The sequence below is a fragment of the Pipra filicauda genome, unplaced genomic scaffold (genome assembly GCF_003945595.2).
Source record: "Pipra filicauda isolate LSUMZ 115617 unplaced genomic scaffold, ASM394559v2 scaffold327_size997775_pilon, whole genome shotgun sequence".
In the NCBI taxonomy this organism is placed as follows: Eukaryota; Metazoa; Chordata; class Aves; order Passeriformes; family Pipridae; genus Pipra; species Pipra filicauda.
In genome coordinates this window covers 262,405-278,324 of record NW_024104451.1, presented here as the reverse complement: position 1 = coordinate 278,324, position 15,920 = coordinate 262,405, and the positions used below count along the sequence as shown (strand labels likewise).

The 15,920-nt window shown below is 52.2% G+C and overlaps 1 protein-coding gene across 2 annotated transcripts in view; it reads left to right on the top strand.

The window, feature by feature from the left end:
* Positions 1 to 2,487: 2,487 nt before the first annotated feature.
* Positions 2,488 to 15,920, top strand: part of L3MBTL1 (L3MBTL histone methyl-lysine binding protein 1) — a 30,853-nt gene continuing 17,420 nt past the window's right edge. For both annotated transcript variants that reach the window (XM_027740456.2, XM_027740455.2), the window contains exons 1-8: positions 2,488 to 2,570; positions 8,495 to 8,683; positions 8,928 to 9,090; positions 11,153 to 11,376; positions 12,125 to 12,269; positions 12,421 to 12,559; positions 13,240 to 13,363; positions 13,995 to 14,082. In XM_027740456.2, the coding sequence (XP_027596257.1) occupies positions 8,955 to 9,090; positions 11,153 to 11,376; positions 12,125 to 12,269; positions 12,421 to 12,559; positions 13,240 to 13,363; positions 13,995 to 14,082 (856 nt within the window). In that variant the 5' untranslated portion in view covers positions 2,488 to 2,570; positions 8,495 to 8,683; positions 8,928 to 8,954. The remainder of the gene's footprint in view (positions 2,571 to 8,494; positions 8,684 to 8,927; positions 9,091 to 11,152; positions 11,377 to 12,124; positions 12,270 to 12,420; positions 12,560 to 13,239; positions 13,364 to 13,994; positions 14,083 to 15,920) is intronic.

Below are 15,920 nucleotides of genomic sequence, written 5' to 3'. Positions count from 1 at the left end.
ATAGTGGAGGGAAAGATCTGCAGGTGACACCAGGATTGGAGGTGACTGGAAGATGCAGCCTGTGCTGTCACGTAGATGGAGTTGTAGGGGGAATTACTTATGTAATTTTTTTACTGGTGCGTGCAGCTCCTGGAACAGGATTATCCTGTACATGTGAATAAGAAGTTGGTGCTGTTAAGTCAGCAGGTGGTAAATAGATCACAGCTCACCTGCTTGGTGTGACCACAGCACACAGTTGCACTCGGGCAAACTGCTGGGTGAAAGCAATGTTTCCCCTAGAATTGAGTACAGTGCCAAATGCTTTCCCTGCACAGCATTTGTGTTCCTGATTCTGCTTAGCATCAACACAGGAGGAAAATAATACAGCAGGTCGTGATCACAGTGGAGCAACAGGGATGCTGTACAATTAACCTGGGGGGTAATGGTGGGGACCAACAGCATCTCCTGTTCTGCTCAACTCTGGTACAAGCACAGAGTAAGTGCTGACAGAAACTGGGGAGACACAAGAAAACTGAGAGCGCCTCTCCACTTACCCACCTGGATCTATTTGCTGACAATTAAAAACTAATTGGTCTGTGACTGAAAGTATAATCCACCATTTGCCACAATTTAGGTGTCACCTGTGTACGTGTGACAGCCCAGACCAGAATAGGTTTGTTCTCCCAACACTACATCACCCTGGAAAGCATGAAACTGAGGCACAGGATTGCAGTGACCTGTCCACTGGGAATAAAAGCTGTGGATAGCAGCAACTTCCTATTGCTTCATGTTTTATGAGGTCTCTATCAGGCTTTTGGGTGAAATGAGCTTGGGACATGACTGTGGCTGAGGACAGGAGTGACAGGCACTAGCACGTCTGGATGCTGCTGTCCCATAAATAGCAGAATGCATGGGGATGAATCCTGACCAAACAAATCCTGGAGCAGCACAGCCCTGCTGCACTCTGCACACATTGGGTCTAGTGGGATTAATGGCATAGCGGAGTTGAATAATACAGGTCAGAATAAGTTAAATAAGAAAAGCATTATGAAGAGCTAAATTTAAGGAAACAGAAGTTCATAGTAGAATAACTCAAACTGGAAGGGACCCATAAGGACCATTGAATCCAATACCAAGCCCTGCTCCTGGCAGGACCACTTAGAACTGTAGGACTACGAGCATTGTCCAGACAGCTCTGGCAGGCCTGTTACTTCCTTCCTGATTTGCAGGATCTATTACTTTTTCAGAGTCTTTGACTTAATATTCTTAATTTATTAAAAATTTAGGATACAGAACTCAAGGTGACAAAGAACTGGCAGATACACTAAAACAGAGAGTGTGTTCCTGCAATCTCCAAAGCAAGGAAGAACACTCTGTGCCCCAGGTTCAGAACAGCCAGAGCTGGACATTGGGGTGAGCAGGCAGCTGCCTCTCCCTAGCCCATCCAACATGCATCAAGGGCTGTTCTCAGCAGCTTATTGTACATTTCTGGCCTTTGTGCTTCCAGCCTTGGTTCCTTCCACTCATGCTTTCTGCAGGTAAGAGAGATAGACATGGTGTGTCTGAAGGCGCATACCTTGTGTGGCCACAGAATACCAAAGAGTGGGCAGGATAAGCTGCTCTGAGTTTTGACAAGAGCCCTTTGGAAACACTACTGTGCATTGTGCCTATCCTGTATTTCCACTACAGAACTAATTCAAGTGATTCTTTTCCTTCCCAGGTATCTTGAGGATGTCAGGTTAATGTTCTCTGGTTACTCTTTGGGCCTGTGGTAGGAGAGCTGGGGAGGGCAGGCATCCCCCACATCGATGCCAATTAGGGCCTGGGGAACTGGTTTGGTCTCAAGGGTCTCTGGGCTGCTGAGGAGAACATGTTCCCATTGGTGATGTTCAATTGCTATCTGAGGGGCATCTGGTTAATCACAGAATCTTAGAAGGGTTTTTTGGATTGGAAGGGACCTTACAGACCAGGTTGCTCCAAGCCCCGTCCAACCCAGCCTTGGACACTTCCAGGGATGGAGCAGCTACAGCTTCTCTGGGCAACCTTTGCCAGGGCCTCACTACCCTCACAGGGAAGAATTTCTTCCCAATATCCCATCTAACCCTTCCCTCTGGCAGTGGGAAGCCATTGCCCCTTGTCCTGTCCCTCCAGGCCCTTGTCCAAAGTCCCTCTCGAGCTCTCTTGGAACTCTTTTAGACACTGGAAGGTGCTCTAAGGTCTCCCAGAGCCTTCTCTAGGCCGAAGACCTCCAGCTCTCTCACAACCTTCGTTTCCATAGACGAAGGGCTTCAGTCCAAGCAGCACCTTGTTGCTCTCAGCCCCCTGTCCCGTCTAACAGCGTTGCCATGACGACTCCCCCCCCCCTTTCCCCGCATCCCCCCGAAAAGCTGCGGCGGGGCCGAGCACGGCCCTGCGGATGCGGCCCCGCGCGTTTCCACGGCGACGGCGCGGGCTGAGCCGCCCCCTCCCCGCGCTCCCCGCGCACACTCGGACCGGCCCCGCGCCCCTCCCGCTCCGCGCCCCCCGCACCCCGGGCCAGGCCGGGCCGGGCAGCGCCGCCGGGGCTCGGAGCAGCGTCCGGCCGGGGGCAGGTAAGAAGCGCGGCCGGGTACCGCCGGCCCGGGCTCGCTGCATCCCCGCCCGGCATCGCCGCATCCCGGTTCCCGCACGGGCGAGGCCCCGGCCGGGCGAGCGGGCCCGGGGACGGCGGGGATGGACGCTCCGGCATCCTCTGCCCGCGGCGGCGGGGCCGGAGCCGGGGTGGAGCGGCGCGGAGGGGCCGGAGCTGGACCGTGACACCGTGTGCAGCGCAGTGTGTTTGCCCAGGGCCGCCGCCCCCGGGGTATCTCACAGGAACATTACCGTGCTTATCTCCCCGGACCAGGCTGGGGTCCCGCCGGCTGCCTGCGCCCTGCTTGGGCTGCAGCTGCGAGGCGCTGCCCAGCCCTCTCCACAGAGACAGGGAACCGCACTGTGCTTCCCTGGCTTTCCCAAGGGATCCTCTCTGGGACACACGGAGGTTGGAAGCCCCTTTCAGTCTGGACGCTTGACCATGTTGCTTCAGGTGTTTCTCAAACACTGTGAGCTGGTGCTGTCCCTGAGCCTGGAGGTGACACCGCTGCAGCCCTGGATAGGGTCCTGCAGTGTGGAGGGCTTAGGTTCAGCCTGGCAGGCAGTGCATAGCCCAGGCTATGGAGACAGTGCTCCTCGTGGGCTAGGAAAAGGTTGTGGATTTATTTCTTTACTAGTTATAAAAGAAGATAAAAGATGAGACATTTAGAAATATTTCAGGATCAGGTATTCATCACCTTTTGATGTTTCCGCGTACTTATAAGTGTAACTTGTGGAAGAATATCCCTAACTATGCAGGGCTGGATGCTGCAGCAGGGCTGGTGCTATCAGGGGGCAGTGGAAGGTAGGTGTGGGTGTCCCTGTTGTGCCTCTCAGGGGTGGCTGGGCCAGCTGGAGCTGCCCAGGCTTCATGCTGCCTTCTGGCCTCAGTGTTGAGCTTGGATGGTGTCACCCTGAGCCCCTTGGAGTGGCACAGGAGATCACTGTAACTGCTCATTCTCCCCACCTGTGGCTCTGCGTGGATCCACAGGCCCAAAAGCTAATCCTGGTGGCGGTGACACTCCTGGGACAGCAGGTGAAAACTCAGCCTGAGTGGCTCTGCTTTGTCAGCTGTGTCTGAAGCTAAGGCTTGCTGCTTTATTGCCCTTCTCCCTCTGATCTCCATTTTCACAGAATCTGTTTGGTATTTTGAAATGTGCAGCATGATTGGGCTTCTTACTGCACAGAAGAACATTTCATCTGGTTTTGAAATGTTGATAAATTCCACGGCCCATTCCAAACCCCACCATGCTGCAGCAGAACACAGGAGCAGTACTTTGTGCCCCTGGTTTGTTCCAGAGGGGACGTTGCCTCCTGGCTTTGAAGTAGCAGTCAGATTGGGAAGGGAAGAGGTAGGATTGTCTTTCTCCACTGGGACACCTGCCTGTGCCAAGGGTGTTCCTGAGTTTGCCTGTGTGTATATAAAGCAAATACTTTCTACAGTGCTGTTAGCCTCCTAAACACCTGCCCTGGGCAATACCAGAAGACAGGGGAAGATCCAAGGGAACAGCTCCCAGCCTGGCTGGTCTCTGCATTGCTTGCATGTTTAGCGTGATCTCAGCTGGTGGTCTTTCTTAAAGGCTCAATTTTGCCACTGGAGGTAATTAATAATCATACCTCAGCTGATGGGAAGGATGGGAAAGTTCTCTGCTATGACTGAGGAGATTTCTGAAAAAAATTCACAGAATCACAGGCTGGGTGAGGTTGGAGGCACTTCTGGAGGTCACCCTGCCCAGTCCCTGCTCCCTCAGGGCCACCCAGAGCCAGCTGCCCAGGATGTGCCCAGGCAGCTTTCGAGTCTCTCCACAGATGAAGACTCCACCACCTCTCTGAGCACCTGCACCAGTGCTCAGCCACCCTCACAGTGGAAAAGTGTGTCCTGATGCTCAGAGGGCCCCTCCTGTGTGTCAGTTCGTGCCCATGGCCCCTGGGTCTGTTCCTGGGCACTGCTGAGCAGAGCCTGGCCCCGTCCGTTCTGCACCCTCCCTCCAGGTATTTATCCACACAGATGAGATCCCCTGAGCCTGCTCTGCTCCGGGCTGGGCAGTCCCAGCTCTCTCAGCCTCTCCTCATGGCAGAGATGCTCCAGTCCCTCCATCACCTTCATGGCCCTGTGCTGGACTCTCTCCAGTCTGTCCCAGTCTCTTGTACTGGGCAGCCCAGCTCTGGGCCCAGCACTCCAGGGGTGGCCTCAGCAGTGCAGAGCAGAGGGGAAGGGTCCCCAGCCTCCAGCAACTGTGACACTGCTCCCACTGCAGTCCAGTACACTATCCTCCTCCTTTGCTGCAGGAGCACATTGCTGGCTCATAGGCATCCTGTATCCCCCAGGATTCCCATGGCCTTTCCTGCCAGCTGACTCCCAGCATGTACCAGTGCAGACTTCAGAAGTATTTAAAAATTCAAGAAACCACAAAGCCAATACATGTTAATATTGTTTGAATTATTATTATTTTAAGCCAATCTTGTGATGAAAAGAAACACCTCTTTTGAGCAGATTGTGCTTTATAAGGCACTGACGGGGCTGTGCAGCAGCTCTGTGCTGGAAGCTGCTTTTCTTCATGCTCTTCTGTGGCCTGTTGCATGTAGCGTCTCCCTCCTCTCCAAACAGTGGATCATTCCCTGGCTTTGACATGGTTTTGGGAGAGGGTGGGTGTGGGGCCATGGCAGAGCTGGAGGCTCGTGTGTACATGTGTTACTCATGTGTATAGCAGCCATAGAAGTCCTTTCCAAGCCCTTGGGTTGCTTGCCCAATATCCTTGGCTGTCCCTCAGCAGAAGGCAGAAGGGGTGGGTGTGTGGAGACCTTGTGGAATGAATGGCTGGCTGGCTGGGGTGTGGGGCTCACCTGCACCCTCTGTAACACATGTGGAGTTACACCCAATACAAGATAAAATGGAGAATTTGGGGACTCACTGTTAGGGCCAAAATAGCCGTAGCTCCACAGTTACTCTTTAAAAGCTGGCTGGTGGGATTTTTGAAGACTGCAAAGTGTTGGCCTGATCCGGTCTTGTCCAGGTGAGCAGAGTTTTATCAGACGTCACTGGGGCATGTGTAAGCCAAAAGCTTTTTAAGATCCCAGATAAATAAATAAATAAATAAATAAATAAATAAATAAATAAATAAAGCTTTTGTTCATTGTTAGAGCAGCCAGCAGAAAGAGTTATAGACTATCCTGAGCACAAGGATCATCGAGTTGAACCTCTGGCCCTGCACAGGACTCCCCAACAATCCCACCATGTCCCTGAGAGTGTTGTCCAAACACTCCTTGAGCTTTGGAAGCCTTGGGGCTGTGACCACTGCCCTGGAGAACCTGTTCCAGTGCCTGACCACCTAGGGGCAAATTAGGAAAGGGGAAGAATCTTTTCCTAATATCCAAGGGAGCGTGTTAGTTTGGTTTGCTAATTATTGTGCTAATTTGCAGGATTCCATCCCGGTAGGTTTTCAAGACTGGGCTGGATAAAGCCCTCAACAACCTGGTCTGATCACATAGCTGACCCTGCTGGGAGCAGAAGCTTGAATTAGAGACCTCCTCTGGTCCCTGAATTACCCTGTGGTAATATAGGTCATTCCAGGGCTTGCAGCAGATCTCTTGAAGTGATCTCTGGGGCAGTGGTACCTGCCTGTGCTCTGGCTCCAAGGGCTGAAGCCACCAGACTTGTCTCAGCTGTGGGCAACCTCTCCATGACACCTTTTCTGCTCTCAGGAGCAGGGTTATCCAAAGAGATGTGTGCCAGTGCCTTTCTCCTTCTGTGACAGTGATGCTAAGACAGATCATAGTTGTGGGTGATCCCCCATACAGATACTTGTTCTTTTCTCCCTTTTTCCATATGTAGTGTTCCTGACCTGGGATGCTTCACAACAGGTGAGATTTTTATACCAGGCTTTAAAAACTGTGAGCTGCAAACAATATCTCCAATCCTGATTCACATTCCTGCAGGTGGGGATGGAGCTCTGCAGCCCAGCCATCGTGTCATGCCCACACCTGACCTACCAACAAGGGTCTAGTGCTCTGGCCAGAGGTGCCGGGGAAAGCATGGACACCGCTGCTGAGGGGCAGATAAGAGGAACAGGAGGGACAGTTTGTGGTAGAATGATTAAGGTTGGAGAACACCTCTAAGATCACTGAGTCCAACTGTAGAGCAAGACCATGGACTGGATGGGCTTCTCTGCCTCCCTCAGGCCGCTTGGAGGGCTCCTAACCCTCTGAGCTGGGATGCCCAGCCGTGGTGCAGTGCTGGGACTTGCCCTTTGGTGCAGTGAGGCCTTTTCCAGGAGGTTGTTGGAGGATGGATTGTCTGTAGTTTAAGTCCTAAATCTCCGTTGTTTAGTTCTTCCAGTTTAAGGCATAGCACCCAGTCTATAATCCAGATTCATTCTGTTCATTCATATGCCAAACTCATAAGGCCTGGGAGAACCAGTCCTGACAGCATTGGTACAGCTCCACAAGGGTTTGAAGAGTGTTGAAAACGTGATGATTACTGCAGGGCACTTCCTGTGCAAGTATTTGCTATTGTGTCATAGGTTTCTGGATGGAGATGAGTTGGAGCATTGTCCAATCTGAGCACTGGATCTAGTTATTTTTCTTCCTTTCTAGGCATTTCTGGTACCAATTTCTGTTTAAGTTAAAAAAAACAGCCAACAGCTCACACAAAATGAGGAGTTGTCCTTGAAACTTTTAACTCAAGTGACGAATAAAGGATTGATTGGATTTGAGTGCTTAAGAAAGCAGATAGATTCCTAGTGGGTATTAGGAAGCACCTGAACAGGTTGGCTGCCAAATTCATTTTGGCTTTCAGTTGGAATCTGGTGTCCAGCTGAGTTGCTCAGTTTCTTCAGGTCTTCTGACACTTAACAGTGCTTTCCTGTGCCAGAAGGGCCTGGAAGGTCTATGCTGTCTGTCAGCTGAGCATCAGGTGTTTGTGGTCACAAACCTGGCAGCACCGGGAGAGAGAAGACGAAGTAGATCTTCCCCTCATGTGAGCGTACCATCCACTCTTTACCCTCTGGTTGTGACACCTTTATCCTAATGTCTCAGGTTTTAAAATTCCAGACTTAACCCCACGTCAGCAAAGTGGTTATCTTGTTTTCCACATGGCTGTCTTCCCTTTCAAAATGAAATTGCATCAAAAGGAACCAAGAAATGGCCATGGTCCCCTCTGTTGCCTCCATCCTGGCAACAAGGGCTTTGAAGAAGGTGTGAGAAACAGGGCAGGTCCAAAATCCTTCTCTCACTCAGCATCCTCAGATTTCAGGAGTCTCTAGGACACCTGGGCCATCATTTTCAGTAGACATGGAGAGGTCTGCCTTTCCTGAGCACATCTGGGGATGCTGCTGGGTTTTTGCCTGGCCACGCATGTCCGTTGCATTGTTCACTAGGGCAGCCCCGAGAGCCCTCCCTCGCCAGGGTGCCCTGGGCACCAGGAGGCAACACTGCCCCTCTCTTGGGCTTGCAGGCAGGCCCTGGTCTGGGGACATCCTGGTGCAGGTACCATCCTGCCAACTGGGACACAACAGGGCCAGCTGCTCCCCAGGGACAGGGAACCAAGGAAGTCAGCTGAAGGGGCACTGTGGCCATGTCCCTTGGAGCTCAGGCAAGGCCTGAGATCAAGCCAGGATTCCAGCCAGGAGGTCAGTCCCTCTGCTGCCAGACCTGCTGGAGACTGCGCTGCTGCAACTTGGAGTCCCTGGGCCCATGGGTGGGGGTCCCAGGGGAGGCTGATCACAGCCAGTAAGACTCAATAGTGCCCTCAGGGCCTTGACACTTTGCCCACTCCTTGAAATTCATGGCTTAAGAGGTTGAACATCACCAGTCCTGTGAGAAACTGCATGCAGAAGGCATCAAGTTCCCCTGACTCGCCCCTGTTCCCCCCATCAAATCGTGGCACTTGAGAAATTCTTTCTTGCAGGCAGTTAAAAGATCAAGGGTGACACTCCAACAGGAGAGCTGGAAGGGAAACTTCATGGACCTCTGCCTGCTCCAGGGTAGCATTTGCCAGCCCTCAGTCACAGTCTGCATTGGAGTAGTGTAGGCACCTGGAGGAGCCGGGAGCATCTTGTAGACCTGCCGTCCTCATACCATCTTATGGTGGTGCCAGGTAAGAAAAATCTCTTGGCATTTGCAGGGTCTGATGTGGGATCTCACAACAGGGGCTTTACTGGGTCATGTTGATGCCAGCTGTGACCTTCGTGTTGTTCTGTGTTGGGTTGCATGGACCTTCAATACATCTTGAAGGGATTTCTGCTGGGAGATGGTGGAAAGGGAGAGACCTATCTCTGCAGTCACTTTCTCACTCCTTTGTTGTGTTTGTACTGGTACCCAACTTGATTTCTTTCCTGCAGTGCCTCGCTCTGTGCCCAGGCAAGGTGATGGACAGCAGGGCAGAGATGGAGGTGGTGAGGAGCACGAAGGGCAATGCTGCTGGGGAGGTCAGCGTCCATGTGGTCACCACCGAGAGCACTGTGCAGAGCACCCACCTGCCAACCACTGCCTTCATCATACCAGGTATGTGGAACAGTCCTCTCTAACTGGTGTCTCCCCAGCCTTCTCCCCACGCACTGATACCTCACACTCCTTGTGTGTCTGTGCTCCTCCCAAATCTTGGGAGGCAAAGCCGTGCTGCTGTTGCCATTTTAAAGGTTCTCTGTGGCTATTCCACATCACTTGGATGGTTTGTGGTAAATCAAAACTTCCTGAGTTTTAAGCCAAAGCCCTGATATCTGGAGCCCTGTGCCAGGGCAGCACAATGTGCTGGGTCCCTGCTCTGCAGGGATGTGGGCTCCTGGGCTGCTGCAATATCATAGAATCACAGAATACCTCAAGCTGGAAGGGACCCATAAGGATCAAGTCCAACTCCCTTGTCCGGGCTGGACCACCTAGAACTAAACCATAAGGCTGTTGTCCACTGGCAACAGTGGAGACGGACGCTCTCTGAGCTCTGGCAGCCTTGCTGCTGTGACCACTTCCCTGGTGAGCCTGTTCCAGGGACCAACCACTCTCTGGGTGAGGAACCTTTTCCTAATATCCCATCTGAACTTCTCGTGATGCACCTGCATTCCACCTCCTTGTGTCCCATCCCTGGCCCCAGAGAGAGGAGCTCAGCCCCTGCCTGCGCTACCCCCTGTGAGGAAGGTGCAGACTGCGATGGGGTCACCCCTCGGCTTCTCTTCTCTGAACTCAATGGGCCAAGTGGCCTCAGCTGCTCCTCCTAAGTCCTGCCCTCAAACCCTTTCCCTGTCCTGGTCCCCCTCCTCTGGACACACTGGAGCCCTCTGATGTTCTTCATGTGCTGAGGTGCCCAAACTACCCCCAGGACCTGAGGTGAAGCTGCCCCAGAGCAGAGCAGAGCGGGACAGACCCCCCTCATCCAGCCAGCGATGCTGGGCCTGATGCCCCCCAGTACAGGGCTGGCCCTTGGGGCTGCCAGGGCACTGCTAGCTCCCAGTGGGGCTCGTCCCCCTGTTCCTACATATAACTGGATTACCCCATCCCAGGTACAGAATCCAACTGTTACTCTTGTTAGATTTCATACACTTTGTGATTGCCCAGCTCTCTGGTCCATCCAGTTCTCTCTGTTAGGCCTCTCAACCCTTGAGCAAGTCCACAGCTCCTCCTAACTTAGTGTCATCAATAAACTTACTTAATGTACATTTGATTCCTGCATACACATAATTTATAAAAACATTAAAGAGCACCGACCCTAAACCAGTGCCCTGGGGAACCCCACTCGTGATGGCCACCAGTCTGTAAGTTTCTGAGCCCAACCATCAGCCAATTGTTCACCCAACATATGATGGACTAGTTAAGCTCTGTGCTGGACACTTTGTCCAGAAGGATACTGTGAGAGACAGTATCAAAAGCTTTGCTAAAATACTAAAACCCCACATCTATTGGCTTTCTCCTTGGTCAGCTTGTGAACCTGTGTTGGCTGTGACTGACAACTGTTGCCTCTCCAGTGTTTTCCAGTAACTCTGAGAATAACCTTCTCCATAGTTTTATCAGGCCCTGTAGTGAGACTGACAGGCCTGTAATTTCCAGGGTCATCCTTCTTACCCTTCTTGAAAATTGGGACCATTTTCAGCCCAGCTGACAGGTGTCTTTCAGGAGGTATGTGAGCAAAGCATGGATGTGTGTTAGATGAGATCAGGGGTGTTCTTCAGAAGCAGATCTTCCAGTTTTTCCTGCTGCTGGTGCCTCAGTTCTCACTGCAGGAACACTGCATGTTCCTTTGAAATGTAACTGAACTGGAAGTTTTAAACTGAAGTTGCAGTCCAGGAGATCACCAGGACATTCCTGCTACATCAGAGCATTCTGATCATGGAAAAAGGCCGAGATCAAGCTGAAGTAGAACCCCTTGAATGTGGATAGTGTTGGTGCCACCCCCCACCATAAGCCATTGCTGGCTGCAGATTTTTTGGGTCACTCTGACTGCTTGTGGCCCACAGCACAGCCCTCGGCTGGGAGACCGTGTCCTCTGTGATTTTGTGCTTCCTTTGAGCCTTGTTTGCACTAACAAAGTGTTCTGTGTATGCCTCTGGTTGTTTGTCTCCTTTCTTCCCTTCTCAAGCAAATGCCACTACCATCAGCCTTCCCACGAGCACCTTAGAAATCCAGCGATTCCCCCGGGAACCACAGAGAAGCACAGGGGCTGAGAGGCCAGAGAGGGGAACAGGGAATGAGCCGATCACAGCTACTGTCATTCCCCAGATCAGCGGGGTGCAGACTTGCAACACAGTCCGTGTGCTGGAGTGGAAAGATGGGGTGGCTACTTTGCCTGGGAGTAACCTGCGGGTAAGTTCAGCCCTGGGCCACTGTGTTTGTCCCCTCTGCCACTCCCTGCAGCTCATTGACCTTGTAAGTCCCCCAGCCTTTGCCAGGTGGGCACCACCAGGATGGGACGTGGCCCCTGACAGTACCTGCACCCCTGCTGGAGGATCCCTCAGCTATTCCGGCTCTTCTTGTGCCCCATCCCTATGCCCCTCCTATCCTGGGAGCTTAGCAGAGCTTGCACATGGTGCTTGGGGGCTGCAGCAGGTCTTCACAGGGAGGCACAGTGGTGCTACGTGCTACGCAGGACATCTTTCCTTTCCAAGCTGTGCCATGGAGCTGGCTCTCACCCAGCTCCTGCACTCACCTTGGAAGCAGCACTCAGCAGGCAGAGGGTGCCTTCAGGGATACCCCTCAGTGCATGGCATAGCTTGCAGAAAATGCACCCGTTTCTCAGCTGCTTCTCAGCCTCAGGGCACCGCATCCTCCAGTCATCCACCTGCCAACTCCAGCCATCCTCCAGCTATTCTGCCAACTGGTCACCCGAGTGCCCACAGTGTGTCCAGCACAGGCTGCAGGCAGGGGCACCATCACAGGAGACTGGGGTGCTGTACTCATCTCTGTCCTCGAAGAGCTGTCCTCTTGTTGGACACACTGATGACCAAACCATGTCCCTCATTCTCAGAGCTCAGCTGCACCCACAAGCTATCGAGTTACATTTCTGTTCTCCTTGTTAACTCCTCTTCTTTGTTTTTTTGGTTCAATGATATAGTTTCGAATAAATGAGTATGGGACACTGAAGGTGGTGAGTGCTGATAAGATACCTCCAGTGGAAGCCCTAAAGGAGGGTCACACAGAGAAAGATGGGGACTCAGAGGTGGCACCCACCAGCAGAGACAATCCTACTGTGGCAAATGGTAAGGGCACCATGGTGGCACTTGAGGGGTGGGTACCACCATCCAGCACATGCTGTCTGCTGTGGTCCCTGAGTGAGGCAAATGTCTCCTGCTTCTGCTCTCCTTCCTTTGCTACACCTCGTGCCTCACTGCTGCTCCTCTCTCCTCCCAGATGTGCCGGAGCAGAGCAAGCTGCCCACAGCAGAAAGCATGTGCCACTGCGATACCTGTGGCCGGAGACACGTGTGGGATGGGGCCCGGGAAGGCAGGGGCTTCTGCAGCGAGCACTGTCACCAGCAGTTCAAAGAGAGGTAAAGGAAGGGGAGTCTGCACCATGCAGAGCCATATCCATCCATCTGCCCTCCCTCCCTTGGGCCGTGTGCTCCAGCAAGGGATGTGAGCACATCTGCCTCTAGGGGATCCCTCTTGTTCCCCTCATTCCTGTAGGCAGAGTGCCCTGGCTGCAGAGTGAGGGGATGAAGACTTGTCGCAGGGGAAGCATGCAGGAAGCACAGGAGCCAGATTTTCTCCTGGCCAATTTGTGGCCTCATAAACACGTATCTGCTGGGCAGGGCTGCTGCAGGAGCTTGCTGCAGTGGGTGCTTCCAGGCTGAGCAGCAGTGGGAGGCATGGGTCACGGGGGCATTCCCAGCCACTCTGCTGACCAATGTGTGACTCCTGGGACTCGATTTCCAGCATCTCTGTGTGATTCTGGTGCAGCTTAGAGCCTTGTTACAAAACTAGACCCCTTTTGATCCATCCCTGTGTTCAGACTGATTTCTGACACCCAAGTGTGTGAGGATAACTGTGACCTGTCCCTGGTTCTAACACTTGCTAACTTGTGTGCTGAGGAGCGTGTACATTAGTCAGGAGAGCGTGTGTGAGTAAGAAACGGGTGGACAGTGATTCTCCAGCAGCCCCTACCTTACCAATACCTCAGCCAGTGTCACGTGCTATGCCATGGTGCTTTACCCTCCCTTCCTCTGTGCAGGTCTGTCATCGTGGAAAACTCTGCCAGCAGCACCAATGCCACTGAAATCCTCAAGCCAGTGAAGAAAAGAAAGAGGAAGGACTATCAGAGCCCTTCAGAGGAAGAATATGAATCTGAGCAAATGGTAGGATGAGGGCAGGGAGGGCGTGTGTGCAGATATGCCAATGTCAAGTGGGGGCCATAGGTCACCCCATGTGCACTGTGAGTGTGCACAGTTCTCATCAGTGCTTTTTGGGGTGTGTCAGCTGTAGGTAAAGGGGTAACCCACTGGCTCTTAAGGCCAAAAAGACTTGAATGTGTGGAGCATCGGGGCTTCTAACACTGGGCTGGCTGTTTGGCTTGTCTACCATGGGCTGGGCAGTGCTAGACATGTCCAGGCTGGGCTGTAGCTATCGAGCACTCTTAGCTGCTCTTTTGAGTCTGGACCACCAAAGTAAGCGTTGAAGTAAGGGATTGCCTGTCTCTGTGCTGTGTGTCCTGGGAAGGAGAGACTTTGACAAGGCGAGGAAGGTCTGCTTGCCAGCCCTGACTTATAGCGGGTCCATTCCAGGTGTGATTGTTACCACTGAGCACCAAAATCCCCTACACCCTCCCATCATCAGATTCTCTGGCAGCCCATTTCTGGACCTAGCATTGGTCAAATCAGGGACATCATGGAGGCACAGTAAGGCCCTTGGCACCGGTGTGAGGTTACAACACGCAGCCTAAATCTCTGTGCGGACCTGGGTTTTTGTTTTGTCTGTTCTCACGCCTAGGAGGAAAAGCAGGAAGAGAGGAAAAACTCTGTGGGAGACTCTGCTATGAGCAATCTGGAGGCTGAGGCATGGAATGGGAGCCAGCACGGTATGGAGGGCCAGACGGGCGGTGGGGTCAGCGTTCCCACCATGGCTGGGGGATCCCACTGTGGGTCTAGACCATTTTGGTGCTCCAGCAGAGTCAAACACCCAGTGCAATGCACTCATATATGTTCCTGAAGGCTTGTGAGCTCCTCTACTTGCTTGATCCTGCTCTCTCTGTCTCTTTCCGTTTCTCTCCTTTCCTCTCTTTCTCTCTGTGGGAAGGGTGCACCCCTACAGATATGGCTATGTCGGCTTCAGGCACTGGCCGGTGCTGTACAGTACTGTCCCTCCCCTCAGGAGCTAAATTTGTTCCTGGCTCGTGGATATCGTGTTTGCTCCCAGAGACACTATGCTGAGCAATAAGAGGACTCTGCACCATGTGTGGCTTTGCCTTCCCATGGGATCAGGGCATCCCTCATGTCATCAGGAGCTCACAAGTTTGGGAGCTGCTCCTGTAGATGTGGTGCCACTGAAGCCATGTGATTTGGGGTTGTCTTATCTTGTGGGGATCTATTCCTGGATTGTATCAGAGATCTCAAAAGCAGAGCTGTCAACAGGGAAAAGGCAAGCTGAGGGAGGCAGTGTTTGCTTGGTTGTTGTTTTGCCTGCAGTGTGATGGGGGTGAGGGGGAAGGAAAACTTGGGGAAATAATGAAAATAAACATTTATGGGAAACCTTTTGTCTTTGAGTAGTGAAAGGTCATATTCAAAATAATTTTAAAATGAAAATGCTGTAGCTTCATAGTCTTCTCCATAGCCATGTGCAGGCACAGTGGCAGGGGCCAGGTGTCATTAATCCCTGAGTTAACACTGAGTTAACCACTGTTTAAAAGGAATCTCATATGGCTCGTCTTCTGAGCCCAGAGCATGTAACTTCCCTGCTGCATACAAGTAAGTAGTGCTGCATACAAGTAAGCAGTGCTGCATACAAGTAAGCAGTGCTGAGCCTTGTTATTTCAGCATTTTATTTCAGCATTTTATTTTCTCTTATTTTAGACGGACATCAGCAAAGAAATGCTTCAGTGCAACATTGTCAGTGTATGCTCTGTCTCCTGGTGTATTTGTCGTTCTCCAGAAGTGCAGAGCTTGTACTCACAGATTCCCCAGCCATGCCTAGCACTTTTTCTATGTCCTAAAGAATACTAAAGGTGTTTATCGCTCTGAAATATCAGTGAAGCACCTAGGTTAGTCACTTTGCTCACTGAAGCTCAGCTTTAATTTCTTCCACAAATTTTTTTTTTCCATCTCCACTTCCCCTATGTGCAAGGGAGGAATGGGTTTAGTCTGTTTTTTCCGTGCATTTCTGGCCTGTCCTACATGAGGCTGTGTGCCGTGGCTGACCTGTAGCTGTGATTTCCTCAGTACTGGAATAGGCACAGTGCTCCTGGAGTCCCTTCAGGTGCTACAAACTAGGGAGAGAAAGTGGCTAGAGAGCAAGAAACTTGGGTTATGTCTCGTGCCTCTGCCGAGGCCTTTGTGACCTTCTCAAAGGCATGAAGGGTCACCTCCATGCCTGTGGAGTCTGTCTTCTTTTTGGGTAAATGCACCTCTAGGGCATCAGGATGGCCCTGATGTGTCAGGTTGTTGTGTCAGAGCAGAGGACAGCAAAGCTGGCAGATGAGCCTGCTGCTGGTTTGACTGGCTGGGAGCCGTTTGCAGCTGGGAATGATTGCCAGGTCTCTGCATGGATCCTGCTGGTTGTCCCAAATCCATCAGTGCTGTGGGCATATCAAATGTACTGGCTGGAGGAGGACCTGTTTGCAAAGGTGTCCTGATGCTTTGCCCAGATTGGCTTGTCCCTCAGGCTCCTTAAAATCATAAAATAATGAAATGGTTTGGGCTG